Here is a 19,541-nt window from a genome sequence, read left to right on the forward strand (position 1 = left end):
CTATTGACACAGAGAAGGCAGGCTTAAACTAGAAGGCAATGTGTAAAGTATTTGTGCAATAACTCATACAGTAACACAGTGAAAACATCACAGAAAGACTTCACAATGGATTAGAAAAATAAAGTAGGATTTAATAAATAAATCAAGACTAAAACAACAAAATTACAACATATAAAATTTGAGATATTGAATTTTTGAAGAAATAAACGCAGTAACATGCTTGGAAGCAAGTAGTGCTAAAAAGGTTTCCTTCGGTCGTGCTGGACAGCGGCAAAGCCAAAGTTCAAGCCGACCACAATAGACCTCCAGCCAGCTACAGGGTCCATGCAGTCTCCAGTGAACCAAGTACCTTTCCTGTTCCCTAGCAGGAAGATGCTTTGATCTTCTCCACGCAGTGAAGGCGATGTGTCAGTTCCTTAGATGGGTGCCGGAGTCGATTGGCTTTAAGCGGTGTACCCGATTCTGCCACACAGACATGGTGGATGTGTCAATCTGACCAAGCGGCGGTGGTGGCGATATTCTGTCCGGTGCGTCGATTTCTGGAGGTAAAGCACTGGTCCGAGGGGATACAGCGATTTTACTCCTGCATCAGGGTTGATGCACTGGTTCTGCTACACGCAGACAGGAGATGAGTCAATATCCGTGCTTCAAGTATCTGGGCTACTTCCAGTGAGCCAGGCACAGGATCTGGGGTATTGACTTTGATATTCTATCATCACAAGCAATAGGAGTCAAGTGAACAAGCCCTTGGAGATCCCTTGGAAAAAGGCAGAGTCCAGCTCTTCTTCAGCAGTGTCAGAGAGTAGCAGGCAGAAGGGTTACAAACGGAAAAGCTGGCCTTCCAGATCATCTGTCCAGTTGAATCAAGTAGAGTCCTTTGAGCAGCTTAGCAGTTCTTCTAACAGAGGTTCAGTTGTAGGTCCAGAAGTCTCTAATTTGTTGGAGTACAAAGAACCAGTACTTACTCCTAAATGTGCCTTTAAAGTGGAGAAGACTTCAAAAATAGTTTTGAAGTGCACCAGTATCTTTTTTAGCCCAGTCCACTCTGCCAGGCTAATAGTGGGGGCAATGATTCCTTTCTGTGGAGTCAGGACACTACAGATTGAAGTGTCAGTGTTAGGACCGTCCTCCCTCCCTGCCCAGGAAGGGCCTTCAGAATCCAGATATATGAAGATGGGTACTCAGCTTCACCGAGTCTTCCTGGGTTTGTCGCTCTCTGGGGGGAATGCACAAAGTGTAACTGTCACCCAGTCCAGAAGTGTATTGGAGACAGGCTGCAAGCTATACAGAGCGGTATGAGCAGCAAAATGTTCTCTTTCTGAAAGTGCCATTTCTAAAATAGTAATGTTAAATCCAACTTTACCAGTAAAGAGGATACATCATTACCCTTCCAAAGATATGAAGCATGATGAAGCTGCTACTTTGTAATTATTAATTACAGCTTTACTTTTTTTTAGGAATTCCTATGTTAGCCTATGAGAGGGTTAGGCCTCACAGTAGTGAAAATGAATGTAGCTTTTTGTTAGTACCAGGACATGAAAGCCATAAAAGTACATGTCCTACATTTTACTTACACAACACCCTGCCCTGTGGGTTACGTAGAGCCTACCTTAGTTGTGAGGTGTAAGAAAAGGGGAGCTTTAAGGCTTGGGAAAGGATTTTAAATGCCAAGTTGCAGAGGCAGTAAATTGCACATACAAGCCCTGGAATGGTAGGCCTGAAACATGGTTAATGGTCTGCATATGTGGGTGGCACAATCAGTGCTGCAGGCCCCATAGTGGAATTTCATTTACAGGCCCTGGGCACATCTAGTGCGGTTTACTAGGTACTTATAAGTAATTTAAACATGCCAAAAGGGTATGGCCCAATGTCACTATCTTTAAGGGCAGAACATAAGTACTTTAGCACTGGTTAGAAGTGGTAAAGTGCAGAGAGTCTGAAAACCAACAAAAACGAGTACAGGAAAATGGAGGGAAGCATGCAACAAGTTGGGGGAAGACCACCTAAGACAGTCAGGTCTAACACAATGTAATTAACTAAATGGTAATTACATTAAGTTAATTATTCAGTGCCCATGAAAGCAAAATTCCCAGCAGAGGAACTTCTATGTGGGATGTGCCTGCCAGGGGGAACCAGCAGGCAGTCTTCTCACAGACTTCCTGGCCCAGGAAGTTGCTTTGAAGTGCACTGTTAGGGCTCCAGGCAATGTATATACCTTAATACAGTTCACATTAAGGTGAACACATTGCTCAGCCTCTCACAGTACTTTAAAAATAACTGTGCTATATTCATGCATACTTACCACCAACAGAAACAAGCATTAGAAATGCAATAGGCATCACATTTTTTTAAGTTAGAGCTATTGTCATAGCTCAAAAGCTACCGGACAAAAATTACCACTTTGCAGGTGCCAAACAGATCATTGCTCCATGAAACGACCTAAACCCTAAAACGATATTGATAGCCTGCAGAATAAAAAGTCAGATCAGGATGACCAGGAGGAACGCGAACGTATTGGGTTGGCCAACACAAGCAAACAATGAGTGAAATTGCCTGGACGTGACCCAAGCAAGCAAAGGCAGGAGAATCAGACCCAATGCACCATTAAAAACCTTGTATCTCTAAATGGCACATTAACGAACAACTGGCAATTCAGGGACATGCCAAAAGCCGATAGAGGAGTGTTAGACCCGGGATCCCTGGTTGGCTGAGGTAGGTACCTTAGGCCAAGTAGGGACCCGCGTTTCAACGTCAGGGAAAGGAAGGTCACCTTCTTAGATAGCCCCGCTCACCCCCCTCGGTCGCTTGGCACGAGCAGCCAGGCTTATCTTCAAGGCAAATATTCGCAACCACGCTCACAATAATCCAATGATGACACCACAAATAGACTCCACACGAGTTTTATAAAACAAGTATAAACTTTATGTAAAAAGATATATGATAAGACCACATGATATAAAACCAGCCTATGAGGTTGTGTAATACTTCTCCTGGCCGGTTGTTAGGCCACCCAGCTCCTGGCAATGTCAATGAGCACTTCTAAACATTCACCTGTACTCCTAATATCATGTAATACAGTTTGTAATGCTAGAATCAGGCACTTTTGCAATGTAAAATTGCTGTAATGCGTAACGTAGCAATCTGACACTCTGCAATGAAAAGAATGCAATACGTTATGTAAAAGGGTGCCACTACCAACCAGAATATAAGATCCTTAAGTATTGCCCGGCGGTGTCGCCTCTTGAACCCACAAGATATTTAATAATGAAGAGGCAGGCGCTGGAGACTGGAAGGCAGGAAACAAGGTTTTATTTTCTCCGGAGGAGAAACACATCAGTTGGACAGCAAGGTATCGTTCTGAGGTGCTCTATCCACATCTCTGAGGCCTGGCCTCTTATACACACGTTTATCTCTTTATTGCATGTAACACATTCTCGTCAATACTTTGATGTACGGAAAGACATCCTCGGAATCTCCCCTTCAGGCCCGTTCCCACACATAGTTACAGTTGAAGTCCCCACCCCGGTCACAACAGATGATGATTATCGCGCAGCTGGATATTCCGCCGATTCACAGAATGTGTGGGGTTCGATCGGATCTCGTAGGGTGGGGGCTTTGATCGACCCGAGGGTCCTTTAATGGGAGGGAACTTCCTACTGTACTGGGGGCTATAAACAGTATCCGCAGAGCCAGGTGGTGGCCTGGGAACGAGGAAGACAAACGGGCACACAGGAAAAGGGGGTTTGTATCAAAGGACCTGGGACCATGAAAGGAATGAAGGGAGGTGTCGTGCTGGGAGCGGGATGGGATTCCAAGGCAGAGCTGCGCTGAAGAGGGGTTTATGACCCGTGGCATGTGAGGGCGAGGGGGTTGTCAGCATGCGGGGGATGCCTGCGAGGCTAGGAGAGGGAGAGAGACGCGCTGGCTATCAGCAAGGGGCAGGGAAGCCATGGTGTTCAAAATGGCGGCTGTTTACGTGCACGAAAGGGTTCGAGAAGAGCAAGAGGGCGCCGATAATGTTGACGGGTTCAGCCTAACTTTCAACAGTTACGCAACAATCAGGCACTCTGCAAGATCAAATAATGCAATGCGTAATACAACCATCAGAAATGTCATTCTGCAAAAATAAGCCAATGCCTATACACTCATCAGTTAATTTGTTGTACAGGAAGAATGCAATGCACAAACAAGTCAATGGGTAATAGGACACTCAGGTAGTCCATTATGCAGATAAAAATTTCATGAATCAAACACTAATCAGGTAGTACGTTATGCAGGATTAATGCAGTGAGTAATACTTTAATCAGGTACTCGTTATGCAGAAATGATGCAATGTGTAATACGACTGTCAGGTACTCCGTTCTGCAGGAATTTAATAATGCATAATACACTCAGGCCCCGACCACCGGGCTTTAGGCAGTCTCTCCTCCTTTCCTCTGACTTGCAGTCAGCCTCCCACAGTTGTCCCAACACAGTACGATGTAATCCCAAAGTGCAGCTTTGCACTCCGGCTCCTGTACCACCACTCCCTTGGCAATATGAAGTGCGACACGAGCCGAAGCAGAAGCTTACGCTGCCAACACGAGAGAGAGGCCGAGAGCATCTCCCTCCGAGCCTGCACCCCAGGAATCGACACACGTTACCTGGGGGGTGCGAACTAACTCTCTTCGTTCAGTGGCTGGGTCCCCAATGCAGCAAGGTGAAATGGCAACCATGGCTCGGGCCGGCAACTCAGCTCCTCCAGGACTGCCGGTCCGGGCCGCTTCAGTTATGAAGATCACAGTCTGCAACAAAGCACACACACACACAGCATTGCTGAGTCTTCATTCACTCCGGGTGCATGATCAATGGGCACTCCACACACAAGTCTCAGGCTGCACGAAGTTCAGATGTACAGGGTCGCTGAGAATCACTTTACTCCGGTGCATATGATAAGGCAAATCTTCATGAAGGTCTCCCGGTGCACAATGCACCCGCACACAGCGGCGATGAGACGCAATTGGATTCCGGTGCACATGATCACTGGACATTCCTCACAAAGCAGTTCAGGATGCACAAAGCACACGCACACTGCGTCGCTGATCCTTGCTTGGACTCCAGGTGCCCCCCATCACAGGCCGATCCTCCTGAAGGTCTCAGGCTGCACATAGCATGCACACACAGTGCCACTGAGACTCACTTGGACGCCAGGTGCCTACGATCACAGGCAGTTCCTATGAGGGTCTCAGGCTACAACAAGCATGCTCACACAGCACAGCTGAGACTCTCCTAAAAACTTTTGTGTTCCTGTGTTTCCGAACAGGGAGCCAGCTCACCTCAGGCGCTTGGGGATAGTTACTTCAGAACACAGCACACAGCAAAGTCCTTCAAGCAGGGGGACACAGCACTCAGCAAAGTCCCTTTAGCCTTTCCTAGGTTAAAACAGCAAACTGCAGGCCAGCCCCAGATCACACAGCAATGGTCAGTCCTATCCTTCAGTATCTTCAGTTGTTTCTTCCTTGGGTAAGGTCCTCTTGACCACGAAGTAGCTCCAGCCTTGTTCACAATTGATCAAGCCATTCTCCAAAGTTCAGGGGCTTCAGCTCTTATAGTTATACCCCTCAATAGCTTTGAAGTATGTGTGCTTCAGGGAGAAGTGACCCCTGTTCAAACCAATTCTGGGTGCCTCCCTGCCAGTGACACCTTTTCTGTTTTGATTAGTGGGGATCTGGATTCTCAATCACTCAGCAGGAGTTGGGCCAATTGTTTTATAGCAGCAACCAAGGTCTTTTCACCTCTAGGAGTTTCTCCTCCCCCTACACTTCAGATGCAGGTCAGCATGTTGCTGTCTCTCCTCCTCCCCTGGGTCAAGACATTTTCCATATCCTATCGCTTTCAAATCAAGACAGTCAATCCACAGCCAGGCAGAGACACACAGAAATGTCAGAGCACAAAAACGCAGCCACTTCTAAAAGAGCGGCTTCTGAACATTCAATGCAAAAACCTCCTACACAAAAAGATGTATTATTACATTACGAGTTAAGGCATACTAAACTTCACCTTTCCATCTTAAGCCTTTGGTAAGATAGGCAGGAAAACATATTACCCAGCCTTCCCATTCTATCCTATGGACAAGATAGCATTTCAACAGTGAAAATTGAAAAGGAGACTATTTCACTGTCAGGACATGACACACACCTTAGTACATGTCCTACCTTTCACATGTACTACACCCTGTCCAGTGGGAACCCCAGACCTACCATACAGGTGTTTGATGTGTATAGAAAATGAAGGGTAAGGTCTGGCAAGTGAGTGCACTTGACAGAACAACATGGCAGTTTATCAAACTGCGCAAAGGCCCTGCAATGGCTGGCATGAGTTCCCTTTTTAAAGCTACTTGTGTGGGTGGCACAAATAGTGCTGCAGGCCCACTAGTAGCATTTGCATTACCAGCCCTGGCACACATAGTGCACTGTACTAGGGACTTTACTAGTGAGGCAAAAATACCAATCACGGACAACTAATTTCTGTTACTTCATACAGGGCGCACTTACACTTCGACACTGTTTGGCAAAGTATCCAAAGCATCTAAGTTAGCAAAAAAAATAGTAGAGGAAGAGGCAAAAAGTCAGGGGCAATCACGCCAAGAAGTGCCAGGTCTAACAAGGAGATAACAACAGGTCTTGCAGACAGTGCATGTGTGCTGCCTAGGCTCGTCCTAAAAATGAGCAGGAATAAATGATGTCCTGTAGGAGTTACAATGAAAATCAAGGACTGTGCAGATTTCTGTATATTTGCTTGGGACTTTCTGTAGCTACCCAGAAATGTATTCCAGGATTTCAAATAAGCCTGGGCAGGGGTTAAGCCTTGCTCTTTGAAGCTGAAAAGGGATGATGTTGATAGAGATAGACTGGCCACTTTATACCTCTTCTATTTGCATTTTAATGTTGCAAGCAACATACTCTTCTTTATTTGAAACATACTCCTATATTGATTACTTTAAATCTTAGGTGTATTACAGGATTTCAAATAGCCTGGGCAGGGGTGGATTTCCCATGCTTAAGCCTTGCTCTTTGATGCTGAAAAGGGGTGAAGTTGATTGACATACGTTGGCCTCCTCATACCTCTATTTGCATTTTAATGTTGCAAGCAATGTACTATTCTTTATTTGAAACAACCTTCTATATTGATTACTTTAAATTTTAGGTTTCAGTAAAGCTTGTAATCATCTTAGAAATTTGCAAACCCTTTCATATTGCTTTCCAGAAATGTTAAGCAACTTATCAAAAGATTTGTTGCGTCTCAGCTATAACCTGGTAAGTTCGATTTGAACAGGCTGCATTGTACACCACCAAAATACATCTTAAAATGACTCCATCATTAAAAGAAGTGAGACTGTAACAATTTTATGAACAAGGATTTAAAATCTGAATTAGCTCTGGCACAATGATCCCTGAACTCTTGCTGGAACCGTATTCCATGTCTTATTGCTAAGAAAAACCCAAAAATGCATTAGGTAAAATGATACATTATATATATTTTTATAAAAATCATTCTGCTTAACCCTGTAACCAAAATAAATTGGCAGTAGCCTTTGGTCTGTGTGCCATGTGTCCCAGGTGTCTTCAAAGAACCTCAGACAGCCCAACACATGAAAGACTAAGCCATATGTAATTTAAAAAAAATACGTTTCTCCTATCCGTTGAACTTGTACCAAAGACACGACACAGAATGAACCTCTAACCTTCATTGTCCGTGGGGTAGAAACTTTGGCAAAATTACACAAATAACACGCAATCTGACCAGAGCATTGAAATGCCTGGCTCTAAAAAAAAACAAAGAAAAGCTAATCAGATAACACAATTAAGATTACATTTGATGCTAGGCTGCAGCAATAGACAACAGTGATCACTTTCTCTGCCATCTTACCCTACACAATCCACCTCTATAATAATCCCCACAGCCAAAGGACTGAAACTTGTAGCAACAAGGAACGGACTGACACCAGAACTGGGGTGGCAGAGTGGGCTTAAGAACGGTGATGGATCAAACCCAGAACCTTTGACTGGGTGTGAGTGTTTGATTGGTTCAGATGCTCCGTCCATCACCACCCCCTTTTGTACCGCTTTGGCCGCCATAAGTGTGGCAGGGTATGCTCAGACGTGAGTCTCTTGCTCACTTTGCCACTGGATTCAAGCAAGCCGGGCTGAAGACGGCTGTAATGACAGAAGCCGGTCCTCGGAAGCTTGATTCCGGTCCAGAAAAGGCATGGCTTGGCAGTTCGGGCTGGACTGTTCCCATGAGGCACAGGGTCAGACTGATTTGCATATAGCCATGTCTGAACTGGGGTGGCAGAGTGGGCTAAAGAACGGTGATGAATCAAACCCAGATCTTTTGACTGGGTGTGAGTGTTTGATTAGTTCAGATGCTCCGTCCATCACCACCCCCTTTTGTACCGCTTTGGCCGCCATAAGTGTGGCAGGGTATGCTCAGACGTGAGTCCCTTGCACACTTTGCCACTGGATTCAAGCAAGCCGGGCTGAAGATGGCTGTAATGCCAGAAACCGGTCCTCGGAAGCTTGATTCCGGTCCAGGGAAGGCATGGCTTGGCAGTTAGGGCTGGACTGTTCCCATGAGGCAAAGGGTCAGACTGATTTGCATATAGCCATGTCTATACTGGGGTGGCAGAGTGGGCTAAAGAACGGTGATGGATCAAACCCAGATCTTTTGACTGGGTGTGTGTGTTTGATTGGTTCAGATGCTCTGTCCATCACCACCCCCTTTTGTAACGCTTTGGCCGCCATAAGTGTGGCAGGGTATGCTCAGACGTGAGTCCCTTGCACACTTTGCCACTGGATTCAAGCAAGCCGGGCTGAAGATGGCTGTAATGCTGAAAACGGTCCTCGGAAGCTTGATTCCGGTCCAGGGAAGGCATGGCTTGGCAGTTAGGGCTGGATTGTTCCCATGAGGCAAAGGGTCAGACTGATTTGCATATAGCCATGTCTATACTGGGGTGGCAGAGTGGGCTAAAAAACGGTGATGGATCAAACCCAGATCTTTTGACTGGGTGTAAGTGTTTGATTGGTTCGGATGCTCCGTCCATCACCACCCCCTTTTGTACTGACACCAGGACAGTGACATTGGAAAGGTGTTTTTTAGGGGCGGGGTTTACACCTTTGCAAACGTGTGTGTACGTTTTTTAATTTGCCATATTTGAAAATCACGATGCAAGCTACAAGGATCACAAGACCTTGCAGCAGGACTCATCTATGGATTAAAATACATTCACCACATCAGCACAACTTAGAAATCATTCCAATGGCTGTCATTCAAGCAAAGGATTGCTTACAAACCCTCTGTCAGGTGCAGCACAGTCTGGACTACCTATCGAAACTATACCCCCCCCCCCACCCCATACTGACCAAACAGATGCCAAAGGTTAGCAACCCACTTCCCTCTCTTACAATGTCATTTAAAATTAAACAGTTTGGAGATAGTGTCTTCCCCATAAAGGATCCCTCCTTTGGAGCGCTTTCCCTCTGAGTCTGTAAAATGACCCCAACATGTGCAACAGCTCTGTCTGAAAGAAACCTAACTACACACCTCTTCCTCCAAGTTTCATCCTGTAATGGTTACCATCGCATCTCCTCCCTTTACCCCCTTCCCTGCATGTCATGGTGCTATGTAGCAATATTTGTGTTATAAAAAGACTTTTAGAAAACTGTAAGTGATATCTATCCTAAGTTAAGATCAAAAAATGGTTCTGCATCAGTTATCCTTTGTAAACGGCTACTGCCTTCCCCATGCATACTGTTTGGCACAGAAAAACTGAGTAAATTGAAACTTTCTGAATAAAATATATATTTACCTTTGTGTATACATTAGCTCTGCAAAGAGCAAATGTACAAAGAAGAACATGCACACATATTCCAACTTGCCTAGCGTCAATGAGAGGGAACATTAGCTCAATGCAATGAATATTATCTTGCATTGCACAGAAAAGCTTTGCACAAGCAAAGGAGAACTGAACTTCTATGCACGTTTTGCTGAAAACAAACATCAGAACATGCGCAAAAACGCACAAATAAAAAGAAACCTTTTATATAACCTTTTGCACATATACACTTACGCTTGATAAAACCCATCAATGAAAGATACTGATATGTTTTAGGATTAGATTTGCATTCACTAATCAGGTCAGTCCTTGGTTTGTCGTCGGTTTCCTTGTCCAGTTTTTCCTCCTGAAATACACATTGATCAATCAGTAGAAATTTAAGTGAGTTCATCAGGTAATCAAAAACGATACATGTACTAATCTTTACTGAAGAGCATGGTGACAGAGAATTGCAGGTGTAGATGCGACAAAAAATTACCCAGTGATGTTATCTTTTATGCCTGGTGTACACCGTTGTCTTCGATTCCACATGGGATGAGTGTCTATATTCATGTTGTGTGTATTCTGGGCCCACTGAAATTATGCAGCAGGAGAAGACCAATATATGGACAGGGTTAACTAAATTATACCACAAGAAAAGGCAAAATATACAGTATAACACAGTAGATCTTGAGATAGTATTAGTCCAGTATTTTGTCAGTTTTCATGGCAACACTGTCTCAGCAAATGTCACTTCATTAGTACCTGTTTAACAACAAAATGCAGTAAAAAGCAACTGGAAGATGACTAGTCAACTTTTACGACAGGCCTTCCACCGCACGAGAATACATCACTATGTTTTTAGTAACTTTTCATCAATTTAAGCTACAAATAGCATTTTTCTTCACAAATATAGATTAAACAGCAGATGATGGATTATGTGGCAAATGCGCCAAATCCATAATCATGCAGAAAATACCACCGCCACAGAATTACACAACTCCAGTAGCTCTGTATTTATTTAGGGTTTCTGTTCTATGTTGATAAATTTGGGTAAAATGTCTTGGTTGGAAAAGTTTCCATCTCAGTTTAAACTATCCCTGTTTTCGGTATAGACTAGAGACAGCTTTGACAGCCTCTCCAGAGATTCTGTAATGAAATAAAAATATAATACACAAACTTCCCTTAGATGGGTCTTGTATCAGCAGGATCCAGCCATTGCTTTGTTGCAGTGTCATTCAGATTATAGATCATCTCATAGGACTACGTACATAGAGGGGTTAGCTGGTGTTACATCCGAAAAGCTGATAATTATTTCACGCTGCAACAACCGATTTTGATACTGAAACTCTAATGTGCATTTTGCACACGGCTAGAAAAACAACACTGAAATTAAAAAAGTAAAAGTACCAGCACCATAAAAGTTTGCTTTGATTTGTAGAAATAGAAGAATCTAAATACATTGAGTGTGACATGTGTATTAATTGATTAATATATTATTTTAATAAAATAGTTATGAAGAGTTATTAGTGATGAGACTTAGCATCTCTGTACCTTTAATTGTAATGCACTATAACAATCAAAGGTGTTGCACAATCTATATGTAATATGTTATCTTAATAATATTTTCAATATCAATACTTGATAATATTAGACTCTTATAATAATTAAAGCAATTTTATTATAATGATTTTTGAGAATAATTTCCTAGTAGTAGGGCATATTCAGGTTTAGACGTTTCTATGCAATAATCACTGACAACGTTACAATTACTTCTCTATATGAGATGCTTGATTTATTTAATAATGCTTGGCATTAATTATGAGTTTATTTTACTAAATAAAAAATGCAAACTTTAAATGCATTGAATTGCCTTTTTCCCTAGGCTGTATTATTTTCTATCCTGGTGTAATGGACTTTGCTATGTTTTCGCAAATGTTTCTTTATCTGTTCTGTTTATGCAACAATCTTTAATCAATAAGACGCTTTACCAGCATTTAATTGGGAATGAATAGGTGAGAGCTCGACCTTTTATCTAAACCCACGAAGAGCAATACAGTATATAAGCTCTTTCTAAACTAACCTGTGAGGACAGAATGGACAGTTGTTTCTCATGAGCAACATGGGAAAATATGCTGGGGTATCAAATTTGGACCTGGTGAACAGAAGAATGGTCACGTGACCATCAGACCATTGTATGGTGACTACTGATGTCACAAATGGACGATTTTAACTATAAATAGTGAATGGAGGAATGGGCACCCCTCTTCTTTTTGGCACATCTGCTGCTGTTCTTAGCAGCATGACTGGAATATTTCATTGCCAACAGCCTATCTGATTACCTATCCATGCTTTCGCTTTCCTAACAAACTTACCTGCTGGACTGTTTGGCATTCTTTGGTGAGAGACCAGACCTCAACTTTCCGGATGACTGCCCCATTTCCCTTTGATCATACTCATGGACTTTCCCGTAGTGAACTTTAACTTGATCCCTTTGCTCCTGCTATGAGAACTCTTTTAAACCATCCTCCGGCCTTTGTTCATGGAATGAATCTTTAAACTTAACCATCCTCTTTAAGATATTACTTATATGCATTGATTTGGCATCTTTAATACAATAACCAAATTATCTAAATTGTCTGAGTATTTTTATAGTGTCCAAATGTTCTACCCGGAGAAACTGTGCTTAGGAGATATTAGTTTCTAAATGCAGGCTAGGGAGAGTCGTAGATCAGTTTCATAACATCAGGTTCTGTTACTCCTATACTGTGTAGCCACTGCAGAGCTCTTGGTTAGTATCATCCTGGATATATTGAGCTTCTTTAGAAGGTTGGGTCTTCCAATTACAATACTCTATTTTTATAGCATGGTTTTAAGGGGAGTGTACTTGAACATCATCTCTAACTTGTGAGTTAGCTACCAATTATTTGTCCTCATTGGGTGCCCAACATCTGTACATCCTGATTTCTCACCCCTCACTATGAGGAAGGAAGGTCCAACTGTAGACCAATGCCTCTGTGAGTAAAGTATACAACCTTAATTCAGTGACTAAATTATATAATCATTAATGGGCCCAGAATAGTTACTGAAAAAGAAAACTTCCACTGCAACACAGGTCAACCCACTTCAGCCATTTCTACATTGTAGTATCATCCACATTTTTGATCTACCAACAGAGCAACCAGTCATCAGTCATCGCGAGCTATCACATTTTGCCTCTTTAGCTTTGAGTCCACCTCAGAAGGGGGTGTACGTTAAGAGGTTAAAGTTTCCCTGTCCAGATGTAACTGCTTTGATATCCCCTCCTCCCTCGCCCCCACATGCACACAATCATGAAGTGGCCTCCACAGCCTAACAAGAAGGCAGGACCATGACGACCACCTTCCTTACATAGCTAATCTAGTCCCCAGAGCATCTAAAGTATTTGTCCCAACACATTTTACATTGATCTGGGGTATCACCCATGCATGACTGATTCTGCATCATTGACCATATAGCTAAGGATGTATAGCATTTCAAGGTCACTCACAGTGTAGTTATTTTAGAAGTTAGTTTGTGTTACTGAAACAAGGAAAAATATTTACCTTAGAAATGTAGAATAACCCATTTGAAATATAAATAAACACAAACATTATCATTGAACGGATAAGCAATACAATTAGTGAAAAATGTATTCAGAATTGCAGCTATAGTAGAAAAGGATTGTGGTAATAGATTACGGGTATGTAGTACAGCAATTGTCTAAATTCTACTAGCTGTTTTCACATGCATTTAAACAGAGGAAAAACACTTGGGGGCGGATTACAATGATGGAGAAACAGCCACTGACAGATCTCCCGTAACTTTAACGCCTGCCATATTATAATGGCGGGCAGATGTTTGGTGGTCATAAAGACTGGATGCCATGCCGCCATGCATCCTTGAGCATGCAGGTGCGGTGGAGGGGCTCGTAGTCGCTACAAGGATTACCCCCTATGAAAAGGCAGGTGGAAAGGGACTTTGGGAGCCTGCAGTGGGCCCCCCTTATGCCCGTTATCATTGAATGGATAAGCAATATAATTTGTGAAAAATGTATTCAGAATTGCAGCTATTGTAGAAAAGGATTGTGGGTAATGGATTACGGGTATGTAGTACAGCAATTGTCTAAATTCTCCTAGCTGTTTTCACATGCATTTAAACAGAGGAAAAACACTAGGGGGCTGATTACAATGGTGGAGAGACTGCCAGGGACAGATCTCCCGTAACTTTACCGCCCGCCATATTATAATGGCGGGCAGACGTTTGGTGGTCATAAAGACTGGCCGCCATGCCGCCATGCTTCCTTGAGCTTGCAGGTGCGGCAGAGGGGCTCGTAGTCGCTACAAGGATTACCCCCTATGAGAAGGCATTTGGAAAGGGACTTCGGGAGCCTGCAGTGGGCCCCCCTTATGCCCTGGCCCCCAGACACTGGACCTGGGAGGCACCTATTGTGGCACCCGTCACAGTGCAAAACATAGGCAGTGGGTGGCGGTCGCATTGTAATTCGTTCTGTGGGACTGCCACCTTGTAGGCGGGCGGTCTCAAATACGAAACGATGGCGGACGGACTGAAGTTCGTCTGTCATTGTAGTTAGCCCCTAGGTGTTGAGACATGGGCCATCACAGACATTTGTGTTCAGCAGAGTGGACCTCATTTGTGTTTGTGATCCTTCAAAAACTGTTTTTCAGGGTCCTTGTTAAACATGTATAATTTAGGGTAGTTTTACTTTTCATTCACAACTATACTGCATATATGGTTATAAGTAAAATATCTATATATATATATATATATATATATATATATATATATATATATATATATATATATATATTAGCCCGAGATACTCCATACACCTGGGGCCAAATTTGAAGGAGAGCGGGCCATTCAGCTCCCTTTTTGGAGACGTAATATTCCCTAGGGACCCCATCCCCTGGGGCCCATGACAATAAAAAAAAGGAGAGGGTGGCTGCATACCCCACCCATCTTCGAGCCTTATTAGGCCCTGGGGACGCCAGCCCTGGCATCAGATATCTTAAAAAAAGAGGGGCTGCTAGGCACTCCTCCTTGAGCCCTATTAGGTGCTGGGGACACCATCCCTTGAGGCACAATGTAATTACAAGGGAGAGGGGGGCCACCTTATTTTGGCCCCAGGGTCCTCATCTCCAAGGGTAAAATACAATGAAACAGGGGAGGGAGTATTCGGTCCCCTCCCCAAGCCTTCACAGTCACTGGAAATCCAATCACCATATTCAAAGGGGAGGGGTATAGCCCCTTCCCCTTGGTTTATTGGCTCCAGGGACCCCATCCCCTCGAAGCCTCTAATCCAACCAGGGAAACATTTGCTTGCTCCTGTCAAACGGGGGCAAACACACAAGTCTGCTCCCAGTGTTTCAGAGTACTTCTCAAAAAAGGTGCCACTTTCTTTTGGTCGCAGGAGTGTGAAAAAGGTTTTCAAACTATCAAGGATCACATCATTAAAGCTCCTGCTTTGCCAGCATTTGTGAAAGGGAGACAAACTGTGGTCACTGTTGATGCCTGTGAGTATGGTTTGGGCACTGTACTTTTACAATGTGAGGAGAATAAAGAGCATTCAGTGTGATTTGCTTCAAGGACTCTGCGCCCAGTTGAACGGAAGTATTCCATTAGAGAAAAAGAACTGCTGGCCTGTGTTTGGAGTATTGAGAAATTTAAACGGTACTTGTGGGGCAGATCTTTTGTTCTTAAAACTGATCACTGCCCACTCGTTGATATTCTATTGGGAAAAAAATAAAGCGCACCACTGCCCATTTGGCTAGATTATCTGCCAAACTCATAGAATATTCTTTCCAAGTTGAGTACATTCCAGGGAGAAAACCTGTATGGCAAATTGTCTTTATAGACTTCCTATCACTGATGCTGATGATCAAGATTGGGAAGTAGAAATTGAGGTATGCTTTATGGCCTGCATCAGTCAAAACAGTTTGTCCTTCACTGAGAGTGATTGGGTGACTGAGGAAGGCAAGGATGTTGTTCTCAATTAGGTTGTATCTTTATTCAGGAAGGCTTGACCTGAGGAGAAAGGTCTTTCACCGGAATTGCAAATGTATTGGAAGGTTTGTGAAGAGTTATCGGTTGAGGGTGGCAAGGTAGTTAGAGGAGACAAATTAAGCATGTTAGAACTCTACTTTATCGCCATCAAATAAATGGTAAAACTGAACGCTTTAATAGGGTTGTTGTGGAATGTGTGCAAGCAGCTGTCAGGTCTAAATCTTGTGTGTCCCAAGCCTAGAAGGTTTTGATTTTGTCCTGAATGCACAGACTCACTGTGTGATTCTAGACAAATAACAATATTTCTTATAAATACAGTAGTATGATAGTATAGCGCTGTTTGGGTAGTGTAAGGGGTCCTACTGTGATAGATTTAAGCTTTAGAGTAGTGAAATGGTGTTTAGGTAGTATAGGGAGTCATACTGGGGTAGTGTTCTAGCATAGTGCAGTGGTGTTTGTGTACCGTAGGGGAACATGCAAGGGGTAGTGTTTTAGGGTTTATGTAGTGCAGTGGTGTTTGTGTAGTGTAGGGGTCGTGGTAGGGTAGTGTTCTAGGAAATAAAGTGGTGTTTGGGTAGAGTAGGAAATTGTGCTGGGGTAGATTTAAGGTTTAGGGTAGTAAAGTGGTGAATAGGTAGTGTAGGTGGTCATACTGGAGGTAGATTTAGAGTTTACAGTAGTGCAGTGGTGTTTGGGTAGTGTAGGAAATCATACTGGGGTAGTGTCATTGCAAGACTACATGTACCTTTTTTTCTGCAAAAACATCAAGCAAGCATTCCATATATTTCAGAACTGCATTTTACTTTTAATACTAAACTTATTTCCAGTGAATTTATAAGGTTTTTTAAATGCTAATTTCTATCTATAACGTCCCTGAAACCTGTGTTTTTTTCAGTGAATTTCTAGGGTTTTTTATTTGCTAATTTCTTACAATAACCTCCCTGAAACCTTTTTTTTTTCAGTGAATTTCCAACATTTTTTAATGCTAATTTCTAACTACACCTAGATAGGTAAGACATATGCAGAAAGAGAAAGCAAGGCACAGAAAGAATCAAGAAAAGAGCTGAAAAAAGCAAGAGAAGTACAGTAAAAAGCAAGAAAACTGCAGAGAAAAGCAAGAGAGGTGCAGAAAGAAGCAAGTAAAGTGCATGAAGAAGCAAGAGAGGCATAGAAAGAAGCAAGAACATTGCAAAAATAAGAGAGTGAGGTGCAGAAAGTGGAAGAAAGTCACAGAAAGAGGCAAGTGAGGAGCAGAAAGAGACAAGAGAGGTGCTGAAAGAGACCAGAGAGGTACAGGAAGGGGCAAGAGAGATACAGAAAGAGGCAAGAGAAGACTGAAATGAGAAAGAAAAGTGCAGAAAGAGGCAAGAAAAATACAGAAAAAGGAAAAAGCTCAGAAAGAAGCAACCGAAGTGCAGAAAGAAGCAAGAGAGGGGCAGAAAGAAGTGAGTGAGGCATAGAAAGAGGCAAGAGATGTGCTAAAAGAGGCAAGTGAGATACATAAAGAGGCAGGAGTAGAGTAGAAAGGCAAGAGAGGTGCAGACAGAGGCAAGAGAGGTGAAGAAAGAGGCAAGAGATGTGCATAAAGGGGCAAGAGAGATAGAGAAAGAAGGAAGAGAGGTACAGAAAGAGACAAGTCTGGTGCAGAAAAAGGCAAGAGAGGTGCAGAAAGAGGCAAGAGAGATGCAGAGGGAAGCAGAAAGAAGAGAGTGAGCTGCAGAAAGAGGGAAGAGGGGTGTAGAAAGAGGCAAGTGAGGTGCAGAAAGAAGAGAGTGAGATGTAGAAAGAGGCAAAAGAGGTACAGAAAGAGGCAAGAGAGGTACAGGAAGAGGTAAGAGGCGTAGAAAGAACCAAGAGAGGTACAGAAAGAGGAAGAAAGGTACAGAACTAAGCAAGTGAACTTCAGAAAGAGGCAAGAGAAGAACGAAAAGAGTCAAGAGAGGTGCATCAAGAGGCAAGAGAGGTGTAGAAAGAGGAAGAAATGCTCAGAAAGAGGCAAGACGGGTGCAGAAAGAAGCAGGAGAGGGGCAGAAAGATGTGAGTGAGCTGCAGAGAGGCAAGAGAGGTACAGAAAGAGGCAAGAGGTACAGGAAGAAGACAGTGAGCTTCAGAAAGAACCAAGAGCAATGCAGAAAGAGGCATGAGAGATGCAGAAATAAGAGAGTGAGCTGCATAAATAAGTAAGAGAGGTACAGACAGAGACAAGAGTGGTGCTGAAAGAGGCAAAAGAGGTACAGAAATGAGAGAGTGAGCTGCAGAAATAAGTAAGAGAGGTGCAGACAGAGGCAAGAGAGGTGCAGAAAGAGGCAAAAGAGGTGCAGAAAGAAGAAAGGTTCAGAAAGAGGCAAGAGAAGTGCAGAAAGAGGCAAGAGAGTTGCAGATAGAAGAGATTAAGCTACAGAATGAGGGAAGAGAGGTACAGAAAGAGGCATGAGAATTGCAAAAATAAGAGAGTGAGCTGCAGAAAGAGGCAATAGAGGTGCAGAAAGAGGTAAGAGAGGTGTAGAAAGAAGAGAGTGAGGTACAGAAAGAGGCAAGAGAGAGGCAGAAAGATGCGAGAGGTGCAAAAAGATGTAAGAGATGCAGAAAGAGGCAAGATCGGTGCAGAACAAGGAGGAAAGGTACAGAAAGAGGCAAGTGAGATGCAGAAAGAGGCAAGAAAAGAGCAGAATGAGGAAAGAGAGGTGCAGAAAGAAGCAAGAGAAACCCAGAAAGAAGCACGAGAGCGGCAGAAAGAAGTGAGTGAGGTACAGAAAGAGGCAAGAGATGTGCAAAAAGAGGCAAGCGAGATACAGAAAGAGGCGAGAGTAGAGTAGAAAGGCAAGAGAGGTGCAGACAGAGGCAAGAGCGGTAAAGAAAGAGGCAAGAGATGTGCATAAAGAGGCAAGAGAGATAGAGAAAGAAGGAAGAGAGGTATAGAAAGAGACAAGCCTGGTGCAGAAAGAGGCAAGAGAGATACAGAAAGAGGCAAGAGAGATGCAGAAAGAGGCAAGTGAGGTGCAGGAAGAAGAGAGTGAGATGTAGAAAGAGGCAAGAGATGTACAGAAAGAGGCAAGAGAGGTACCGGAAGAGGTAAGAGGTTTAGAAAGAATCAAGAGAGGTACAGAAAGAGGAAGAAAGGTACAGAAAGAAGGAAGTGAGCTTCAGAAAGAGGCAAGAGAAGAACGAAAAGAGTCAAGAGAGGTGCATCTAGAGGCAAGAAAGGTATAAAAGAGGAAGAAATGCTCAGAAAGAGGCAAGACAGGTGCAGAAAGAAGAAGGTGAGGGGCAGATAGATGTGAGTGAGCTGCAGAGAGGCAAGGGAGGTACAGAAAGAGGTAAGAGAGGTACAGGAAGAAGACAGTTAGCTACAGAAAGAACCAAGAGAAATGCAGAAAGAGGCATGAGAGGTACAGAAAGAGGCAAGAGGGGTACAGAAAGGGGCAAGCTAGGTAGAGAAATAGGCAAGAGAGGTGCAGAAATAAGAGAGTGAGCTGCAGCAATAAGTAAGAGAAGTGCAGACAGAGGCAAGAGAGGTGCAGAAAGAGGCAACAGAGGTGCAGAAAGAAGAGCGGTGCACAAAGAGGTAAGAGAGGTGCAGCAAGAGAGTTACAGATAGAAGAGATTAAGCTACAGAATGAGGGAAGAGAGGTGCAGAAAGAGG

The 19,541-nt window shown here is 43.4% G+C and overlaps 1 protein-coding gene across 3 annotated transcripts in view; it reads right to left on the minus strand.

Moving 5' to 3' along the window:
• Positions 1-19,541, minus strand: part of LOC144773524 (solute carrier organic anion transporter family member 2B1-like) — a 619,417-nt gene that overhangs the window by 265,962 nt on the left and 333,914 nt on the right. For all 3 annotated transcript variants that reach the window (XR_013599997.1, XM_078658585.1, XM_078658586.1), the window contains exon 8: positions 10,109-10,220. Coding sequence is in view for 2 of the 3 variants with exons in the window: in XM_078658585.1 (XP_078514711.1) it covers positions 10,109-10,220 (112 nt within the window). In the remaining variant the exon portion in view is untranslated. The remainder of the gene's footprint in view (positions 1-10,108; positions 10,221-19,541) is intronic.

The sequence above is a fragment of the Lissotriton helveticus genome, chromosome 8 (assembly GCF_964261635.1).
Source record: "Lissotriton helveticus chromosome 8, aLisHel1.1, whole genome shotgun sequence".
NCBI classification, from domain to species: Eukaryota; Metazoa; Chordata; class Amphibia; order Caudata; family Salamandridae; genus Lissotriton; species Lissotriton helveticus.